Genomic DNA, 20,836 nt, shown 5'->3' on the forward strand with positions numbered 1-20,836 from the left:
AATTCTTAGTTTGTTTTCAAAGTGCTCCTCCAAAAAGGTAAGCTCTCACCTAAATCAAACGTGGTGGTTTTAGTATCTCATTTAAACTTCTGCATTTTCAATGTTTCCAGGCAACAGGAGTGATCTGGCAATGGATGAACTGGACCTTGAAACAAAAATCATCTTTCTGTAGATCTTTGTTCCTTTGTTACCATGCAAGAATTTTCCAAAAGGCCAAAAATTGCTGCCAGAAGGTTCCTCTAACAAAAAGCAGAACAAGGTAACCAAACATTTCCCTCTGCGTTCTCTTGTGTTATTTCAAGTTTGTTTTCATGGGCGATATGATACAAAGTGGTCAACCAGGGCCAACCTTCTGAAGTCTCAGCAGCTGCATCAAACACAGCTTTCTATTTGTTTTTGGGTTTTTTATCAAATGTCAAATGACACTGACATTCAGCTACCTGCCCACCAGTTATACCCTCTCAAATGTGGCACTTCAACGCTGCTTTTCCTCCTCTCTGTTAATGAAGGCAGTTGTACAAGTTGTTGTTGATTTACTTGGGGATTTTTCTCCCAGCAGCGCTGCAATTAATTCTGGCACACAGAGCAAATGCAATCTGACAAAAGCTATTATGGAGAACAGCCTGGAATAAAACTGCAACTGCACTTCTTCCCAAAGAGGAGTGGAGGAGAAGGTGAGGGTTCCTGGCCAGGGGATGCTGAGGAACAGGAACAGCCTGGGACATGCAGGAGCATCTCTGGGCAGGCAGGGCTGGCAGCAGCTCCCTCCTCTGCAGCAGCATCTCTGCTTTGGTTTCGTTTGCTTTTTCTCCTTCCTCGGCCAAGAATCTCCAAACCAGAGTTTCAATCTGAAAAGCCTCATTCCAGCGTGCACTGCAGTTCACTCTGGAGGGGAACAAACCCATAATCTGGGAAAAGCAAGGCAAAGACTTCAGACTCTGTGAGGCACAGCTGTGTGTAGCTGCCGTATTCTGTATTTCTGTGATAGCTCTTCCCACCTGCTCTGCGTGGTCTCTTGGGGTAAGCAGAGCCAGAAACCTGAGTTTGACTGAAGAAACATTGGCATGAAAGGTGGGCTGGGGTATGATATAGAAAGATTTTGCTATTTTTATGTGTGCAGTGATATTTAGAAAGGTTGGGAGTGATGTTTAGATCTTATTTATTTCTGGTCAGATGGATTGCCAGAGGAGCTTTGTGACAGTGGCTGTCTGCAATCCCATGGCAGGGAACATGCAGAAAATGTGTGAGGCCCTGGGATTCCATTCACAAAATGAATCCAGCTGAGGTGGGAGCTGCAGCGTTTCTGTGTGTGATTTTCAGAGCACCCCTGAGAACACAGGGGTGTTCTCTCTCCAGGGCAGGGTCTCACTGCAGATTGTTTGAGTGTTACAACAACCTGTGTTGGTTTTCCATCCTGTCCCCACCTCTGCAGCACCACAGGCAGGGGGGCAACGTGTGACTGCAGCTGCTCCAAGGGAAGTCCCCATTTCTTTCTCCAAGAGCCAGTGTCACTTTAAAGAGAGTTTTTCACTCAGAGTGTTCTGACAGGCGTTTCGCCGATGACTAAAACTTTATACTCAATATTTTGTTCACGTGCCCAGGAGGAGCAGTACAAACATGATTATACACCGAGAAAGAATCCACAATGATTAATTGAGTAGATTAACCTCTGAAACACTTGGACAGCTGTTTCAACATGCTGTCTTTGGGGGCAATATGCTGAAACAGCTGTTCTTACACATAAGGTAAAATTGTCCGCTTTGTTTTTTGCAATGTGAACACTCAAGGCCTGGTTTGTGTCTTAGTGACTTTAACCCACGCCTGGAGCTTTGCCAAGGCTCTGTACAACTTGCACACATCCCTTTTTTTCCACCTTGTTAGCAGCTTCCCCAATGTCACCCCATTTGCTCAGCAACAGGCTGCAAAGCAGAGTCGAGTGGTTTTCTGTCCTCTCTACACAGCTCTGCACTCCCGGGCTGCAGCAGGAGCCTCGCCCAGTGCATGAATGACTTGGATTATTTCTTGTATGTGGTCTTAGAGCAGCACAAGTGTTCCTTAAATGGAAAGCATGGCCTGGTTCATGGAGCTGTCTCTCCTTGTTTCCAAGGCAACCCGACACACGTGCAAACACACGTGTGTGCTATTAATGCTCCCTCTGGATGGGGAAATATCTTCATTTATCAATGAACCACTCAGCAGCTTCTGCAGGAGTGGGAGGCTCAGACAAACTTCTCACAGAGGAAAACATTCAGGAGACTCTTCCCTTTGATTGTAGTCTTGGACCACGTGTTTCAGAAAGTTTTTGCATCAAGATCTCCTCCAGCCATGCGAACACAAACCCTGAGCCCGCCCTGCCGTGTCCTTGGGCTGCAATCAAGCTTCCAGTCAGGCTCTTCCAAAGAGAAGGAAACAGCCTGGGAGCTTGGTTAGCACACTCCTGTCCCTGGATTCCCTCCTGTGAAGAGGAATCTGACAGAAATGGTGGCACTGGTGGCACTGGTGGCACTGTGTGCTCCAGGACAGGCTCTGCAGCCTGGCACTTGGCACCGGAGCACGGCTGAACCTGCTCCCTGCTTCCAACTCAAACTCATTTCAGAACCAGTGAGGTCTGGGCACAGAAACGATTTGTCATGCTCAGCACTCCGTGCTAAATCACATTTATACCCTCTAATTCTCGATTGTAATCCTCTTTGGGATTCGCTTAATTGTTCTGCTTTTAAGAGCTGGGGGTCAGGCCCAGGCACGGAGAGCGGGGTGAGAGCTGCAGCCTGTGCCCGGCTGATGCTGCTGCTTATCTGAGAAGAGAGATGTGACAAAGAAGGGAGGCAGCTGGAAATGACAAGAGAAGCTTTCAAAGAAAGCACTTTGAGCCCTTGTTGGTTCATTGTTGTTTCCATCTATCTGATTTTTCCCCTGGCAGAGGAAAGGCCTGATGATTGCTGTCACTGCCTGGGAGGTTGGACTTGTCATTCCCACTCTGCTGTGTAGGGTTCAGAGCAATCAGACTTTGAACCAGAGCTGGCTCTGGCCTATCTAAACACCCGTTAATGACAACAGAATCTGGTCTGTCCCTCGGGGTCCAAAATAATCCCCCCCTGCCCAGCACACCTCAGGGAATTTGCAATAATGCCAAACCCACGGCAGTGCAAGCTCAGGGCAAGGCAGGTTCAGATCTCAGCTCTCCTTATCCCAGGTATGGATTTGAAGGGACATAAATGTGATTTACCTCCAAGCTTAACAGCCAGCAATTGTGCTGGAATGGGACCTGCTTATACTGAATTCAGTTCAGTTTGGGGTTGATTTAGAAACAGCTGGCTGTGATTTATGGTGTAGGGAATGCAGCAGAATTCCATTAATATCAGCAGAACACCTTTGCATTTCACTGGGGAGCCTGGGCCTCTTTTCCATATGTGAATAAAGGATGTTCCTCCTCTTTGCAGAAGTATTTGAAGCTGTGCTTTACCCAGCTCTACTCTGGAAAGAGATTTGGGGTTTATGTCACCTCTTGTTCATAAATTAATTTTTAAAAAGAGGAAAATCTTCAGTGGGTGTTATGAGAAACCCCTGAATTGAATTCCCTTCAATGGGAACTCCACCATTCTGTACCAAAAAAACAGTTTATGAACCCAATTCCCTTAATTCATGCATTCCCTAACTTTCCAACATTGCTCCTATTAACTTGCACACCGTGTAGCCTTAATGATTTTAGGTTACATTTATACTACACGCCTCTATTTCAAAATGGTTTATAAGGGAGACTAATCAATATTTAATAGACATTTTAAGTGTGCAGCAGACACGAGCTGCATGTGCTAGGGAAGGTCAAAGGCACATCCACAGCAGGGCTGGAAACACCTGTGAGCTCTGGCTTGCAAAGAATCCCCTGGGCCAGCAGGATCCTGGAACAAAATTAATTGCAATTATCCAGTGGGTAACAGTTTCATGAATACCTGAGCCTCTGTAAACTATTTTGAATGTAATGCAATTACACAAGGAAGCAATTCCTGTGTGTGAGGTGAGCATGACAACATTGGGGAGAAATTCTTGGGTCAGGGTTGAAATTCCACTTTCTCCCGTGTCAATACTGCAACATTTCCCATGCAAACACCATTACAGCGTTATTTGGGATTTGGGCATTTTATCACACACACTTAGGGTTAAATCTGCTTTAAGACATAAATTCAGGTCCCAGGGGAGGTGCTTGCTGCGCGTATCTGTGCGTGTAGGAGGCCACACAACCCAGCCTTTTTATTTACAGAACCATTAATTAAATTACTGCAATTAAATATCAAATCAAATTGCGTTAAGATAACATTAAGCACACAGGAAGTCAGAATCAGAGCTGTATTAGGGTTAATGGGAGCTGTACGTGGAGAGTTTTTAATGCTCTCTCTGTAACCAGGTCCCAAAGCTGACACACACTAACCCAACACTTTATGCAAATATTCCTCCACAATGTCCTGCTTTTTGCACCATTTCCAATTGTTTGTGTGGGTTTCCTGCTATTTTCCTCTCCAGGAAAGTCACCTGAAGCGAAATGGAAGAGTTTCATAAATGATATTTTCTGATCAACCCAGAGCAGCTGAGAACCACAAAATCCCCAACTCGCAATGAGGCCACAGGGCACAAGCTCCAGGAACAAACCCACCTGAAATTATCATTCTTCTACTTTATTTTCAATCTTTTTTCTAATTAGTTAATTAAATTATTTAAATTTTTTTCTAACAGTAATAGAGATTTCTGGGGGAAAAAAAAGGAAAAAAAATAGAAATCCAGGGAATCTGAATCCCAATTTTCTTTTTTGTCATACCCAGAGAAGTGAGGACCAGCTCCACCCAGCACATCCCAGCAGCCACATTCCCCAGGCAGGGGGAGATCCCTGGCTGCAGAGATCCTGCACTGCCTGGGAAATGCAGGGAACCCCCAAAAATGCTGATTTTTTTGCCACAGCACTGAAGTGAGGGGACTCAGGTGTGCAGCAAGTGACACTGGGTACAACACAGCCCTCATCCAGAACCCAAACCTCTGAAACTGAAAATATTCCTGCAGCAGGCTCCTTGTAGATCCCTGCTGCATTCTCAACTTAATGGTTTTCTTGAGGGTTTTACAGCAGAATTAAAATAATAATAATAATTCTTAAAAATGATGTTTGCTTATGCACTGATCAAACCATGCCAGAACTCTGGGTGCCTGTATTTTCAACTGGAGGAAAAAACACTGAGAAGATTCAATATTTATGTAATGTTTTATGGAAGTTCAATAGAAAAATCCAATATAATTTCCCAATTAAAATCACCTGCTAGTTGACTTACATCCATTACTATTGTCTCAAGCCACTGTATACTGAACCTGTTCACACAATGGTGTTCTGGGAACATGCATAGGTTAAAAATTAGTAATTACTGTCTAGACAATTCACTGTTAGCTATAGCTGAGTGAATATAATGAATAATTTATTTGATTAATTTTGTATTCCTTTTCCTTTTTTGCGAATTGATCATGACCACGGAAAACTTGAAAACTGCATTTTACAGCAAGGACAAAGAGGAACTGCAAGGCCACCCTTGGGACACCCCGGCCACGCTTAGGGCACAAATTCAGGACGTGGCACAGACAGTCCTGGGAATGCTCTAAGGACAATTGTGGGACAGGAAATTCAGTTTGTGATGCTGGAAGGGCCTTCCCTCCACAGGGGAATCCCCTGCATTCATCCAAACTGCAAACAAGTGACAAAATGTGGGCACTCCCTGTAATTTGGGGAGATCCAGAGTGATTTCCAAGAGGTGGATGAGCAGGAAATGCTGCCTGGATCCCAAAGGATCCGGAGCTGTTGGCATCAGCCTTCCCTGCGTGCTCATTAATAGTTTGGATTCTGATTGTAACGAGTATCAGCAAGTGTATCAGATTTCATGAAAGCAAATTATTGGTTCACAGTGAATAACATGGTGCTTTACTCAAGCAGGCATAAACCACGGGGATGAAAAGCTCCCATAATCTCCAGCTATTGTCATTCAATGTTTATCACCCAACACAGCAGAATACAATCCTTATCTTTGATGGATGGGGCACACAATAGCTGTTTTCTTGAGTGCATCATAAATATTAATAGTATTCACAGAGCTTCTTAAAATTTGTCATGTCACGTTGCTTTCATGGAAACATTCAAAATGCCATTATTTTTGTCCCACCAATAGCAAATTTGCCTTTAGTTCCTGTCTTTTTCGCTCTCGAAATTAAACGGTGGAGGATGTTTAACTGAGCAGAGGGAAAAAAGGGATAATGGTTCACATTGAGCCATTCCAAACCTACTTCAGATGGCCAGAATTAGACTGAAAGAGGAAAAAATGTGATATCCTTTGGAAAACACAGTCCGGTTAAAAATGAAACACTTGATGAAATTGAAGAGATTTGTCTGGAATTTCATTTTTGGAAGAACACTGAGGAAGAGTGCTGATAATTAAATCAGTGCTTTGTGTTTTGGTTGATGTATTCCAAGAAATCTTTTAAAAATTCATCTTTCCCCATAAAATTCACCCTGTGGTTTTTGGAGCAGCCTGACAAAACAAACCCATTTAATTCTCTATGACAATTAATTTGGAGATGGTGATAATTGCACAAGATCCTATCTCTGCTACAGAGACATAAAACACTCGCCATGGGCATGGGAAATAAAGTAACACAAAAGAAGAATCTCTTTTTTCCTATTCTCTACTCTCTCCACAGTAGTTAATTTGCTCTGAGTGTAAAATCAACCATTCCAGTGTGGGATTTTAGGAAAGCTCAAGGCTTCAGTCCTGCTGCCATTAATCAGTGCTAAAATCCACACTGAAATCTGTGATCTGGGAGCCACAGATTCCAGTTTGATTTAAGAACAGTGTTGATAATCCCCAATATTTCTGGGATGAAGACCTACTCTAGATTGAATTTACATTTAAATGGTTTTATTTTTGAAACAGTGAATGTTGGGAAGGACAAAATCCCATTCTGGGCAGGTTCCTTTGCATGCAAAGTACAACAGAAAGGCCCTGTTAGAAAGGAACTGCAAAGCCAAAGGTCAGAGGGATTTCAAGTAAGAAAAATGCACTAAGTGCAATGGACAAACACATAGGGGACAATTTTGCACATAAATGCATTTAACCAACTTCCAAGGACATGTAAATCATCTGGGTTTGCTAGAAATGACTGATCCTATCCTGTTTTTTTTTTTTTTAATACTGCAGAATTAAGTGGGTTTGGTTTTTATACCCAACCCCAGAGCAAGCAGAGAAGAAGCTGGTAAAGCCTGACATTTTCCCTTTTAGTTAAAGGTGCAGGTAAGCTGCTTTCCAAGCCTGGGTCAGCTTCCACCTTGGAGTGAGTGAGTTCCTTTAACTGGTGTCTGAACACAAATTCCATTAGCAAACCATGATTTCTGGAGGAAACAGAAACCCTTGAAGTTTTTTTCTCAAACCAACCAGCCAAGTGCAATTATCCAACCTCCCAATTAAAAAACCTCAGCAGAGCAAGCACAGCCTTCTGTGTGATTCACAACCTCAGGAAACCACTAAACCATTTTGTGGGGAGGGCCAGTCCCAGACCGGGCCACCATCCTCCCAGATAAGACAATGTCAGGTATTTCTCTATTATTAAATCTACTGTTCCTCAAGCCTTCAGCCTCAGCTGAAGGTTTTTCTTATAAAAAACAGTTAAAATACATCAATTCTTTACTTTAACTGTTCCTGGTTGCCTGGAAACTCTCTAAAGACGTGGATTTTCATTTTTTTCTCTTTGTATTTTTGCCAACTGTTCGTTAGATAACGGATTAATGAAATCTCAGGTGTTTGTGGCAGAAACCTGGATGGCAGCCCCAGAGCTGGGGAGGTGCTTGTTTGTGCATCCCAGGAGTGGCAGACTCCACTCACGACCTTGCTACCAGCAACTTCCACAGCCATGGAAACTGCAGATTGTGTCTGCTGAGATCAGAGAAATAACTGAGAATTACAGAGTTATATCATCGAAATAACTGAGAATTACAGAGTTACATCATGGCTGGACAGAACAGATTTATCTGTGCTATCAGTTTCTGTAATTAGCAGGATATCTCCTTCCACTTTGCAAGATTACGGTATCACATTTTTATATTAAGACGAATCAAGCTGTCTTGTTTAGATCCAACTTTAGAATGCTCTGCTGGACCTTCTGCATGCCTGGAACACACCAGACACCAACCAGATCCACAATTCCCAGCCTGTTTCAATCCCATCAACCTTGTTTTAAAATAATCACCTGCTGTGTTTAGAGTCAGCAGTGGTAACAGCAGAAGACAGAAGAAAATGAGATTTTTCCCTGATATTCAGCAGCACAACAAACAGAGGAACCAAAGAGAGCTCTGGCTGTGCTTTCCTCACCTTGGCTGTTATTCACAGAATATCAATATTCCTGTTATTCTCTTTATTCTGTTACTCCTCACCAGATCTGTTATTCTGCTGTGTTTGATGGGAATAGATTATCTTTATTTTGGGGACATGAGTCCCACGTGTTAACACCAGACACTGGAAGAATCAATTAGCAGAGATGTTGATCACCAATAAGAACAGGGGAGAATCTCCCTGGAGCCAGGGGCTGCTGTTTGCCCCCACAGAGGATTTTGGGGTGTTAAAGTGACCACATGAGGATGGTGCAGGCAGGAACCTCCCTGGATCTCCAACCTTCCCTCCTCAGCAGCTTCCAGAGCCGTTTGTAGAGCTAAAATCTCTCAACAACCTTTTATCTCAAGAGGTTATGACAAAAACCTAAATATTCCTTTCACTCTCCTCCAAAGAAACCTCCAGGAGTCAAATATTCCAGCTTCTATCCTCCCATCCCTGCTTTTTCACCTGAATTAATTCAGCCTAAACAAAACAAGAGTTTAGGTGAGAAAACAACATTTACTGTCTTCAAAGCTACTCATCCCCACTATCACTTGTACTTAAAGGTGTAAATTCTAACCCTTTTCTAACCAAAGTAGTTTTTAGAGATAATAAGCAAGAGCACTGTAAGATTAAGTGTTTTTAAAAGTACCTTTAAGAATATAAAAAGGGACTTAGAAGTCCTTCAGAAACAGGTAAAACTAAATAAGAGTGACTTCATTTCCATTTAATTTTCTATTCTCATCAAGCTTAGTTTATTCAGGTCTGATTAATTAATGTCTGCAAAGAGTTCTGAAAATATAAAACACTACATAAATACTAAATAATAATAGAGTACTTAAGGAAAAGCTCATTTGTTAATTTGCATGGGGTTTTAGGAATTAGCATTTATTTATTTCCCCTCTGCAAGCAGGCCCGTCCAATCCCTTTGAGCTCTTTTAGCAGAAAATACTTGGGCAGCTGCAGGATGATGGATCTTTATGTATTTTATTTGTTCCAGGTCACAGAAAATTGCTGAGACTGGATGTTTCTGTTACTGGGAGGAGCTGGGGAGAGCAGTGAGGTGGTGCACAAAGCAGGTTCTCCGTCAATATGGAATTTTGGGTTAGTTTCTGTCTTTATTGCAAAAGTTTTACTTATTTACATATGCAGAATTCACTGAATATGGCCGTAAATACAACAGAGATTTATTATAGGAGGATCATTCCAACTGAGATGGATCATTTGGGAATTCAAGTTCATTTTTGTTTTGCAGGGTTTCCCAGCTAATTTCTCCACTGTTTCTTTCCTACTGGAAGGGAATTCTTAGATATAGATATAGATATAGATATAGATATAGATATAGATATAGATATAGATATAGATATAGATATAGATATAGATATAGATATAGATATAGATATAGATATAGATATAGATATAGATATAGATATAGATATAGATATAGATATAGATATAGATATAGATATAGATATAGATATACTTCAGGAGGTATTTTATCCTTTCTAGCCCAAACCAGACCTTTATTAAGCAGATACTTTGCAGCTGGCTGGGCTGTTTGGCTCTTTAGGGGAAGAGCAGAGCAGCACACGAGCAGTCCAGTGCTTTGGTTTAGCAATGAAGCTTCCCACACATGCAAAGCTAATTTATTTTATTGCAAATGTCCCCACTAATGACAACATTTACCCTCAGAGCACGGGCAGGGCAGCCCCATCCATCCAGAGAGGACAAGGGCTCCAGAGGAGCCGTTTCCATGTACCAGGAATAACCCACAAACAGGAAAGGACTGGCACAAAAGACCCAAACGGTTTCCAAGGAGCCATTACGGCACATCAGGTAAATAAAATATTATTGAAATGTATTTTTTGCATTTAAATCACTTGCAGCAGGTGCACAGGAAGCAGCTTATAATAAAGAGGCTGCCATTCCCTGGAATACTAACGAGGATCATTGGGAACATTCAGGGAAAGGGAGCAGCAGCAGCAGGTCCTTACCATGGCAAGAGGAACAATTCCCAAAAAACACTCAGGAAAAGGGAACAGCAGCAGGTCCTTACCATGGCAAGAGGAACAACTCCCAAAAAACATTCAGGAAAAGGGAACAGCAGCAGGTTCTTACCATGGCAAGAGGAGCAATTCCCACAAAAAACACTCAGGGAAAGGAGCAGCAGGTTCCTACCCCGGCAAGGGGGAAAATTCCCACAAAAACATTCAGGAAAAGGGAACAGCAGCAGGTCCTTACCATGGCAAGAGGAACAATTCCCACAAAAATATTCAGGGAAAGGGAACAGGAGGAGGATCTTACCATGGCAAGAGAATGATTCTCACAAAAACACTCAGAAAAGGGAGCAGGATCAGGTCCTTACCATGGCAAGAGGAACAATTCCCACAAAAACACTCAGAAAAGGGAACAGGATCAGGTCCTTACCATGGCAAGAGGAGCAATTCCCACAAAAACCCCCAGGGAAAGGGAGCAGGATCAGGTCCTTACCATGGCCAGGGGAACGATGCCCACGAAGACGCTGCGGCTGACGAAGATCTCGGACACCACGAGCTCGCTGACCGAGTCGTCCCGCGGGTATTCCACCTGCCAGGTGATCTGCTGGGCCCCCGCCAGGCTGCTGCCATTGTCCACCTCAAAATCCATCTGCAGGATCTCGTAGGAGGTCGTGTTTGCTCTGGAAAACAGGGCAGGGATCCCCACAGCGTCACCGGGGTGTCGGTAACAAGATGGGGTTTTATTTCTCTCTCCTCCTCACCAGATTTGCCATTAAATTCAATGTGCAGGTTCAAGACCCTGACAAAAATAAAGCTAAATAAAGCTGCACATGGGCAACTGCAGAACTCCCTAAGTCAGGTGAAACTGTATCTTTTAGTTTCCTGAAATGGAGGCATTTTTCCCATTAAACTCAGGCATTCATTCTCCATAATCACAATGAACTTACAGAATAAGCCACAAACCCTTGGAAAAGCATTGCACAGATGTTGCTAAATTATTTAATATACCATTATTATAATTTTGATGCTGCAAAACAACAGAGTACTTGGCCATTCCTCATGTTCTACCAGAAATGAACTCCTGTGGAGGGAAAAGAAGTCTTTCAAACCCAAACTGGTCTTTATCTCAGTGAAAAAATGGATTTGCAGAAATTATACATGACAATAAATGAGGGGTAGATTATCCCTATTTTCAATTCATGACAACATTCTCCTCGTCAGTGGTGCAGACTTGTAATTATATGGCAATCATATATTTCTCATCTGGAAATAAAAGTTTAAAAGTGAAGAAATGGATGGAAATGCACAGCATTCAGAACTGAATGGAAGAATTCTGCTTCCTTTCTCACCAACAACTCTTATCACTTTCTTCGGGTCCAAAGCTATGCAAATATTAATAATTAATCCCCAGGTTAGAAAAACAAATCTTATTTTTGTGTTACAGAGAAGCAAAGAGACACCAAGATTTAACCAACTACACTTGGCTCATCCATAGCAGGGATCTGTTTAGAAAACAGACCCTTGCTCATCCAAACCTCCCCAAAAACTGAGGTGTTTTACAAATCACACAGAGTTTACACACAAATATTTACAGAGAATGCAGTCCCTGCCCCAGACTCCCCGACAGACCCTGCAGTGTCAGACCTGATGGAGAGGCTGTGCAAAGGCTCTGCCTGCGCACCCAGCTGCTTCTTCTGTTGGAGAAACTCCTGATTTTATCAATACCGCTGAAGTTTGGGGGTAAAATGTGAATTTTCTGCACGTCAGGCCAGTGGTGCATTCACTGTCTGTGTGTCCCTCCCCAGAGCAGCCATTCCAGAGCTGCTGCTGCAGACAAGAGACTCAAAGATCCTTCTCAAAACATCCTTCTCAAAACACCCTTCTCAAAACATCCTTCTCAAAACATCCTTCTCCTCCTCCCAAACCCACAGAGGCAGAATCTGGGTCTGCCATATGTTTCTGAAGGAGAATTGTAATGGGGAAAAAGAATCTGAGCAGGAATTATTGATTTTTGTGTTTTCTTTCTGACAACAAACAACCTAAACATATGCTTCAATGCCTGGAGGATAAATATTTTCCATGCTGAGAGAAGATAATATCCACCTCCAGGCAAAACTAGAAGCTGTTAAGGCATCTTTTGTGTGGCCAACCAGACAACCAGCAAAAACCTTTTAAGATAAATTTTATTACATAATAATAGGGATGTAATTAAACAATTTCTGCTAAAAACATGAACTCAGCTTCATAGTTTTTTGTGTATCACCTCCAGCAGTTTGTTTTATCTAAATTGCATAAAATTAATTTGCTCGTAACACAGAACTAAAATTTAGATATGAGCTTTACACTAAGTATGGGTTTAGATATTGGGCCTGTCTGGGTCTGTTCAGGTCTGCAATTTCACCTCAGTCTGTTCAGGCCAACAGCCTGAAAACACCCAGGAGTGGTTTCAGACTGAGAACAAAACCAGCACTGGAGGATTTGGGTACAGAGCCCCCAGTAAACAACAGCCCAGGTTAGTGTGACAGTGACAAATCCATCCACGGCTCACTGACTGGCTCTGAGTTCAGTCCACCATGCCTTCAATCATTCCCTTCCTGTTCTTCTTTTTACACATCCAGGAAGAAACCACGATAGTGGGTTGATATCATACATAAATCTCAGATGCAGCTGCATTAATTGCATTAACATTAAACAAAGCTGTCCTCCCAGGGCTCCACCCTGGTTCTGAAGAGAATCCCCATCACCACCTGGAAAAACAACACCAAATCTTTGTCTCAGTGGCCAATGATGTACCGTGACACATTAATGTTGATTAAAGAAGGTTCCCCTTCTCCCTTGGGCTCTGCTGAAGGAGGTGGCCTTGAACCACCTTGCACCCCCAGAGCCTCCCCTGAGTGCGCAGCTTTGGCAGAGCAGGGTTCAGCCTGCTGCACTCCATTTCCCCAGCAGGTGAATGAATTTTCTCTGAAATGATGGACTTCTTTTGTCCTCTTTAGAGATTCAGCCTTGCAGCAAGGCCAGCTGGTATCTGGGACACCGAGTACCCCACGGATGAATTCACCCTCTTTGTTCTAAGCTTCTGCCCAGGTTACAGCTGTAACAAACTCAGATAAAACCTGAAAAGTGAATTTCTTTCATGTTCAGACTAGTGCTCCCCTACTGGCTGCTGCACCTCTTATCCTACAGAGGTTTCCTGGTAGAAAGACTGGTATTACATTCATAATTCTTGCAATTTATTAACCATCCTCTGTAGCACCGTGTGCGAGACCACTGCCTTTCTCTGCTGAAACTGATGGGGGTTGCTAAAGTAAAACCAGAGATAAATTAAACCATAATCAAGACCTCAAATGTCAGCATTTACTGATGTCAGCTCCATTAGCTGATCAATTCCCAGCCCAACACCTGCATTTAAATTCCTCTCCTGCCTGTGCCCCTGTCACCCTTTTTGGGAGCAGGAGTTCCACCCTGCCGTGGCACAACCTCGGGTTTGGTACCCCCTGTCCCTCTGCAGCTGCCTGGAAAGGACAAAAAGCCACAAAATGCCACAAAATTTCCTCAGTGGGGAAATCCACCAGCAGAGGAGACAAGGCCTGTAAATCACGCTGTTATCAGCCATTAAATCCCATTAAACCAAACTTTATCCTATCAAGGTTTTTCAGCCTTTCCTGGAGACTTATTTCATTTTTCTCTTAAATAAGTTTGCGCTCTTGGGGAGAGTCTGATGAAATCCAAGGGCTATAAATCACTTCTCCCTTCCACGTCTTTCCTCTCTTTTTAGTTAAATATTTCTATTGTCCAGTGAAGTTTTTTTCCCAGTTTAGGATTTTGCCAAACTCTAGTTTAGAGAAGCAATAAAAAATAAAAAGTCAAAATTACTTTTGTAAAAAAAGATTATTTCCTGCAAGCACAAGGAAAAGACCTTATAATTTTAGGCAGCTGGCATGCTTGCTAATAAGTCCATTTCTATGGAAATGAGTTCATAACTATTAATTTTGCCTGCTCCTGATCTATTCTTGATGAGCCTTTCAAATTTAGAAAAGCGCTTCATGATTCTCTCAATTTGGTAATTACTAACTCCCTTTGATGAATCCAGCCCAGTGTTTCAGACATGAGACATTCATTACACATTTTTCTCTCTGGTGAGAGAAGAAAAAAACCCCAAAAGCCCATGGGTCTTTTTGGATTTATTTCCTCTCACAAACTCCTGTAAGTAGGTCCTACTCTTCAAATGGTGATTTATAATCCAATTTGGGTACCTGCACAGCCCTGCCTCTGCTGGGGGCTGGAAAATGCCCAAATCCTTGGGATTCTGCCCAATTTCCTGTTGTCTGGTGCATTTGCACTGTCCCAAAGAGCCCGGCCAAGCCTTGTCACACCCCAGCCCTCACCCCACACCTGGAGCTGGGAGCTGGAGTGGGATTGGGCACAGAATGGCAAATCCACTCCAAAAGTGAAACTCCAAAGAAAGCCAACTTAACTCCAGAATAAAGGAGTTATCAGGGAAGTGTTGGTGGGTCCCAGAGCTCTCCCAACACACACACCCACGTGGGCAGCAGGAAGAGCTTACACAGAGCTGCAGTTTATTAAAATAAGAGATCTCTGGGAGGATCCAGCAGAGCTCTGATGTGAGAGGTTTTAACCAGCACCACCCGATCCCCTGACACTGAAATAACAACAAATGGAATTTATCTGAGCCCAACATGGAATTATTGAATTGATGGAACAGTTCTCAGTAATTGACTTTATGGCAGCAGTAACAGCACAATTAGTTTGTATTTACATTAAATAAACCAAATTATTCACTATTAAGATAACTTGCATTGCTGACCAAGCTGAAGGGCCTGCCTTGTGTCTGGGGAGAGAATGAGAGGTGCAGGTTGGCATTTCAGGGATTTCAGTGCCACGCTGAGGCTCTGCTGGCTCCCACTCATGGGTCAGCAACAACTGGGTTGATAAAAGTCACATCACACCCCCCTATTACTGCACTTACAGGAAATCATGAGTTCCATTCACTCATAAAAGAATGCTTTCAGTAAATGGCAATTTGTTTATGAGCTCACAGCAGTGTAAACAATACCCTCAGAAATGGAGCAGACAAGAGATATTGGAAAATAATAAATGTGGAGTATCATGTTGCTTGAGAGTCTTTTCCAGGCTGGTAGTGGCCAATTCCTACTCTGACAAATCGTAACCAAATTCAATAAGAATTCAGTGACCTTACAATTACCGAGGTACATTAGTTTCTAAAATACTTCAGTCAAAAAGGTCTCACTCCTTTCATCTCAAGAGGATTAATTCCGTAAGTATGGTTTGCTGGAGAGCAAACACTTACAAGGGGAGGATTTCAAAAACTGATTGGAAATCAGACCCTAATTTCCTGCTGGAGTCAAAGGAAGCAGCAGATGGCCAGGACCTCTCAGGGAAAAGATCCAGACCAAGGGTTCTGACCCTCTCCCCCTGAGGAAATTAAGATCCTTGCAGCCTGAGATGAAGGGATGGAAGCAAATCCCTCCCAAGGGCGTGTGCAGCTTCTGAATGATGAGGATTTGCACACTGCCAGCCCTTCTGCCTTGTGTCCAAACCCAAACCCTTCTGTCCCAGCACGGATGGTTCTGATGGGGCTGTAAGGACACAAAGCTGCTGGCTGGCAGAGAACTTGCTTTGTTTTTCGTATTTTCCCCAACATTTTGTGGTGCCTGATCTCGGTTTTCTTGCACTGCCATAAAAATTTGTGCTCTTGACAGATGTACAGGCAAAGAAAATGGCTACAGAGCTGCTAAATCCATTAAGAATGTATGGATTGACACAGCATGGTTTAATAACCCAGTAAAAGCCAAGAAAACAACAACAAAATATTTTTGTTCAGAACACACCACCAAGACCAGGTATTATGATGTTGTTTTGCTTAGCCAACATTTTCCCACAACTGAAAACAATAAATCTAGATAATGAGCAAACCTTTTAAGCTCTTCAGCTCCTCCACTGCCAATTCACAACTGTGCTGCTCACTAACAATGTGCAATAACTTCCACTTTATTTGATTTTATCAACATCATCATGACAACCCTGGAGACGACCGAGACAATTGCTTCAGTTATTTTTATTTGCTTGCACCCTTGTGACAGTGCACAGAAATGCTTCTGGTAAAAGAGTCCTTAGGTACTCTTTAAGTCAACCTTTAACAAAACAACTTTTAGGGCTGAGCTGGGGTGGGGTAATTGTTGATCTCCACTGCCAACACTGCTGGGCACTGGGAGCCCATTTGTACCTTTGTCATTACTCTCCCCTTCTGGAACAGCATGCAGTCTTTTGGGGCTTAAAAAAGCATTTTGATTGCACTGGAATAGTTTTTTCTGACTACTATTTAGAACTTCTTTATTGCTGTGTTGTGTATTTCTTAAAATAAAGATTCTCTGTCAGGAGGAAGCGTCTTGTTGGGAAACACAACAAACACAGTGAGCAGCCAGGGCCAGGGTTTAGCTGATGTTGGATGCAAACACAGAGGGAGCTATTGTTGTTTAAAAAATAAGAATGATTTTCTGATGAAAGACTTATGCTGAAACCTATCCAGTTAATAAATATCAACAGCCCAAATGGTGCTTATGATTTTGCTTTAACTATTGTGAACTTCTTACATTTTTCCATGCCATAATCACACGGCCTATTTTCAACATTGCTGTGACAGCAGCTGAAATACGTTATAAAGCAGAGATGAACTTTTAAATAACCAGTGACTGAAAATGAAAGATAATAAATGAAAGATAATAAAATTCAGTGGCCTAAGAAGCTCTTTGCAGTGCAGGGACTCACACACAAAGATCTCTGCAGACTCTCCAAAGATCTTTAAAAGAACCAGAGGCAGCTCGGGCAGTCTGGATGAGCCGAGGCTCGGGGAACTTCAGCCAAGCTGAGTGTGAACAGTGCAGCAAACATTTCACCTCAGGGAACACACAGGGGAGGGCCAGGGGCATCCAGAGGCTCCATGAGACAGGAAATATTCCCTGGCAATCCCTGCTGACACTGGGCTGTCCGTATTGCCCCCACCTGGGTTTCCTGGCAGCTCCTAAGGCAGCTCCTCCAGCATCCCCACAGCTCAGCACAGCCAGGGGTGCCTCACCCACAGCCCTGCTCTTCCCCTGCACTCTGAAATGGGAGACAGGCAAGAGTTCAACTCCTGTGTGCCTGTCCCGGGTTTCCTGTGAGCCCAGGAGAGATGCTGCAGGCAGCACGGGAGGCTCTGGGGTTTTATATCCACCAACACTCACACGGCTCCCTCACCTTCAGGCGGAGGTGAGACCTGGGGAGGTGAGCTGGACACAGCCTGGACACACCCTGGACACACCCTGGACACACCCTGGACACAGCCTGGACTCACCCTGGACACAGCCTGGACTCACCCTGGACTCACCCTGGACACAGCCTGGACACACCCTGGACACACCCTGGACTCACCCTGGACACACCCTGGACACAGCCTGGACACACCCTGGACTCACCCTGGACTCACCCTGGACACAGCCTGGACACACCCTGGACACACCCTGGACTCACCCTGGACACACCCTGGACACAGCCTGGACACACCCTGGACACAGCCTGGACACACCCTGGACACACCCTGGACACAGCCTGGACACACCCTGGACACAGCCTGGACACACCCTGGACACAGCCTGGACACACCCTGGACACACCCTGGACACAGCCTGGACACACCCTGGACACACCCTGGACTCACCCTGGACTCACCCTGGACTCACCCTGGACACAGCCTGGACACACCCTGGACACAGCCTGGACACACCCTGGACACACCCTGGACTCACCCTGGACACACCCTGGACACAGCCTGGACACACCCTGGACACAGCCTGGACACACCCTGGACACACCCTGGACACAGCCTGGACACACCCTGGACACAGCCTGGACACACCCTGGACACACCCTGGACTCACCCTGGACACACCCTGGACACAGCCTGGACACACCCTGGACACAGCCTGGACACACCCTGGACACACCCTGGACACAGCCTGGACACACCCTGGACACACCCTGGACACAGCCTGGACTCACCCTGGACTCACCCTGGACACAGCCTGGACTCACCCTGGACTCACCCTGGACACACCCTGGACACACCCTGGACTCACCCTGGACACACCCTGGACACAGCCTGGACTCACCCTGGACACAGCCTGGACTCACCCTGGACTCACCCTGGACACACCCTGGACACAGCCTGGACACATCTCCTGCAAGATTCCTTGACATTGGAAACACTTTACTATTTTAATGTGATATTAGTGTGGGTGATCAGACTTTTCTGTATGCACCAATCCCGTGGGAAATTAAAAACCCTGCTAGAACTAGGAGGAAGTTCCAGTTGCTGTTCTGATTTCAGAGTTACAACTGAGGCTGACAGCTGAAGCTCCCTGGGGAGAAAAATCCACCAGAGGGGATCTAGAGATGCAGATTCCGCAGGCTCTGAATTTGTGAATGAAAGCAAAGGGAGCCAGGCTGCAGCCTGTGACACAGACACACCTGGAGAGCTGCAGGACACCCAGACAGACAAAGGGGCTCTTCCCCTGAGCATCCAAAAAGTCTCACTCAACACTTTTGAGCTCCATCCTTTGCTCAGTGGGCAGGCAGTGTAAATGACTGAGTAACAGAATGCCAAACAGCAAAGACAATGGGAAATTAAAAACCAGTCCTTATTTTTCTTTCTACGGCTTGCCAAGGCTGCACAGAACTCATAGGTTTGCTCTAGAAGCTGCTGTGATGCCATCTACAATAAATAATGAAAAAAAAAATCAAAATAGGGGCATGGCAAGAATTATTTCATTCCCCCTACATTCTCTTCAGCTCCAAACAAGCTGAAGCAGCTAATGAGCTAGGCTTGGCTTTCTTTGAATTCAGTGTACTCCTAGAAGGAGAGGGAACGTGCAGGGTGTCCTGTGGCTAATTCACCCTTGTGCTAAGAAATAAATGTCCACGGCAACCTCCTCAAAGCAGCGAGGGCAGGGAGTGGGGCAGCCCATTAACACCGACAGGAACGGGACCTCCTCCTCCCCACTGCCCTGACAGACACATGGTGTGCACAAAATTGTTCTATTTTAAGGGCTGATAATTATGTTTTACAAAAGAGTTAAGCTCTTCCTCTCGCTGTTGGTACCCACTGAACAGAGAGTAAAAACATGAAAGTGAAACTGGCACAGAAACATCAGTTTCCCGTGTTTTAATTAATAAACAAGATTAATTTATCCAGCTGAGCAAACACAGGGTGGCTCAGGGTCTGCTTTCAGTGTATGAACAGAAAGAGCCATCTGCAGTAAGTCCCTGTACTCCACCCTTTGCTGGTTGAGCTTAAAGTCCTGATCTTCACACCAGAGCTAAAAGCAGGAGACAAACAAAGAGTTCCAATGTAAGTCACAGTGTATTAAAAAGCTATTTTTGTCCTAAAAATTAATCCAAATTTTCCTGGACATGCAAAGATAACTCCAAATAACAAAACACAGAGGGGTGGATTTAATATTTCTCCTTTTAAAAAGCATTCCATAATTATTTTTTAATGGCACTGAAGTAAGGTCAGCACTGCAGTCACCCTGTAACATCTCCAGGTCACCTTTCCAAAGGGCAGCCACGACCTTGGCACACTCACAAGAAAACGATTTCCCCACACAGGGACAGCTCAAGGGGAGCTGCAGGGACAGGGCTCCAAGCCAGGGTCACACCCCGAGCAAATGAGGGCAGGCACAAGTGAGGAATAAGAGAGGTTCATTCACTCTGCCTCAGAAAATGAATAATTAGAAAAGGAAGGGGAAGGAGGGGTTCCACCCAGCCCGTCCCACCCATGTTTATATGGGAAAAGCCAAAACATCACCCCAAAACTGCATTTAAAGGAATTTCCTCAGCAGTGAAGCCTTCAACAACCTGAGATGGAGGGGGCCGAGTGTCCGAGCTGAGGAGACACCTGCACGTCGGGAAGGATCACACGGGGGACATCACAGCAAGGACACCACAGCAAGGACATCACACTGAGGACACCACAGCGAGGACACCACAGCAAGGACATCACACTGAGGACATCACACTGAGGACATCACAGCAAGGACATCAAACTGAGGACATCAAACTGAGGATATCACACCAAGGACACCACAGCAAGGACACCACAGCGAGGACATCACAGCAAGGACACCACAGCGAGGACATCACAGCGAGGACATCACAGCGAGGACATCACAGCGAGGACACCACAGCGAGGACATCAAACTGAGGACATCACAGCAAGGACACCACAGCAAGGACACCACAGCAAGGACATCAAACTGAGGACATCACAGCAAGGACACCACAGCGAGGACACCACAGCGAGGACACCACAGCGAGGACACCACAGCAAGGACATCAAACTGAGGACATCACAGCAAGGACACCACAGCAAGG

General features: G+C 44.5%; 1 protein-coding gene across 1 annotated transcript in view; it reads right to left on the minus strand.

Annotated features, from left to right (window-relative positions):
- Nucleotides 1-20,836, minus strand: part of TMEM132B (transmembrane protein 132B) — a 209,535-nt gene that overhangs the window by 49,515 nt on the left and 139,184 nt on the right. The window contains exon 4 of the mRNA XM_063416041.1: nt 10,878-11,064. Within this exon, the coding sequence (XP_063272111.1) occupies nt 10,878-11,064 (187 nt within the window). The remainder of the gene's footprint in view (nt 1-10,877; nt 11,065-20,836) is intronic.

The sequence above is a fragment of the Prinia subflava genome, chromosome 19, assembly GCF_021018805.1.
Source record: "Prinia subflava isolate CZ2003 ecotype Zambia chromosome 19, Cam_Psub_1.2, whole genome shotgun sequence".
Lineage (NCBI taxonomy): Eukaryota > Metazoa > Chordata > Aves > Passeriformes > Cisticolidae > Prinia > Prinia subflava.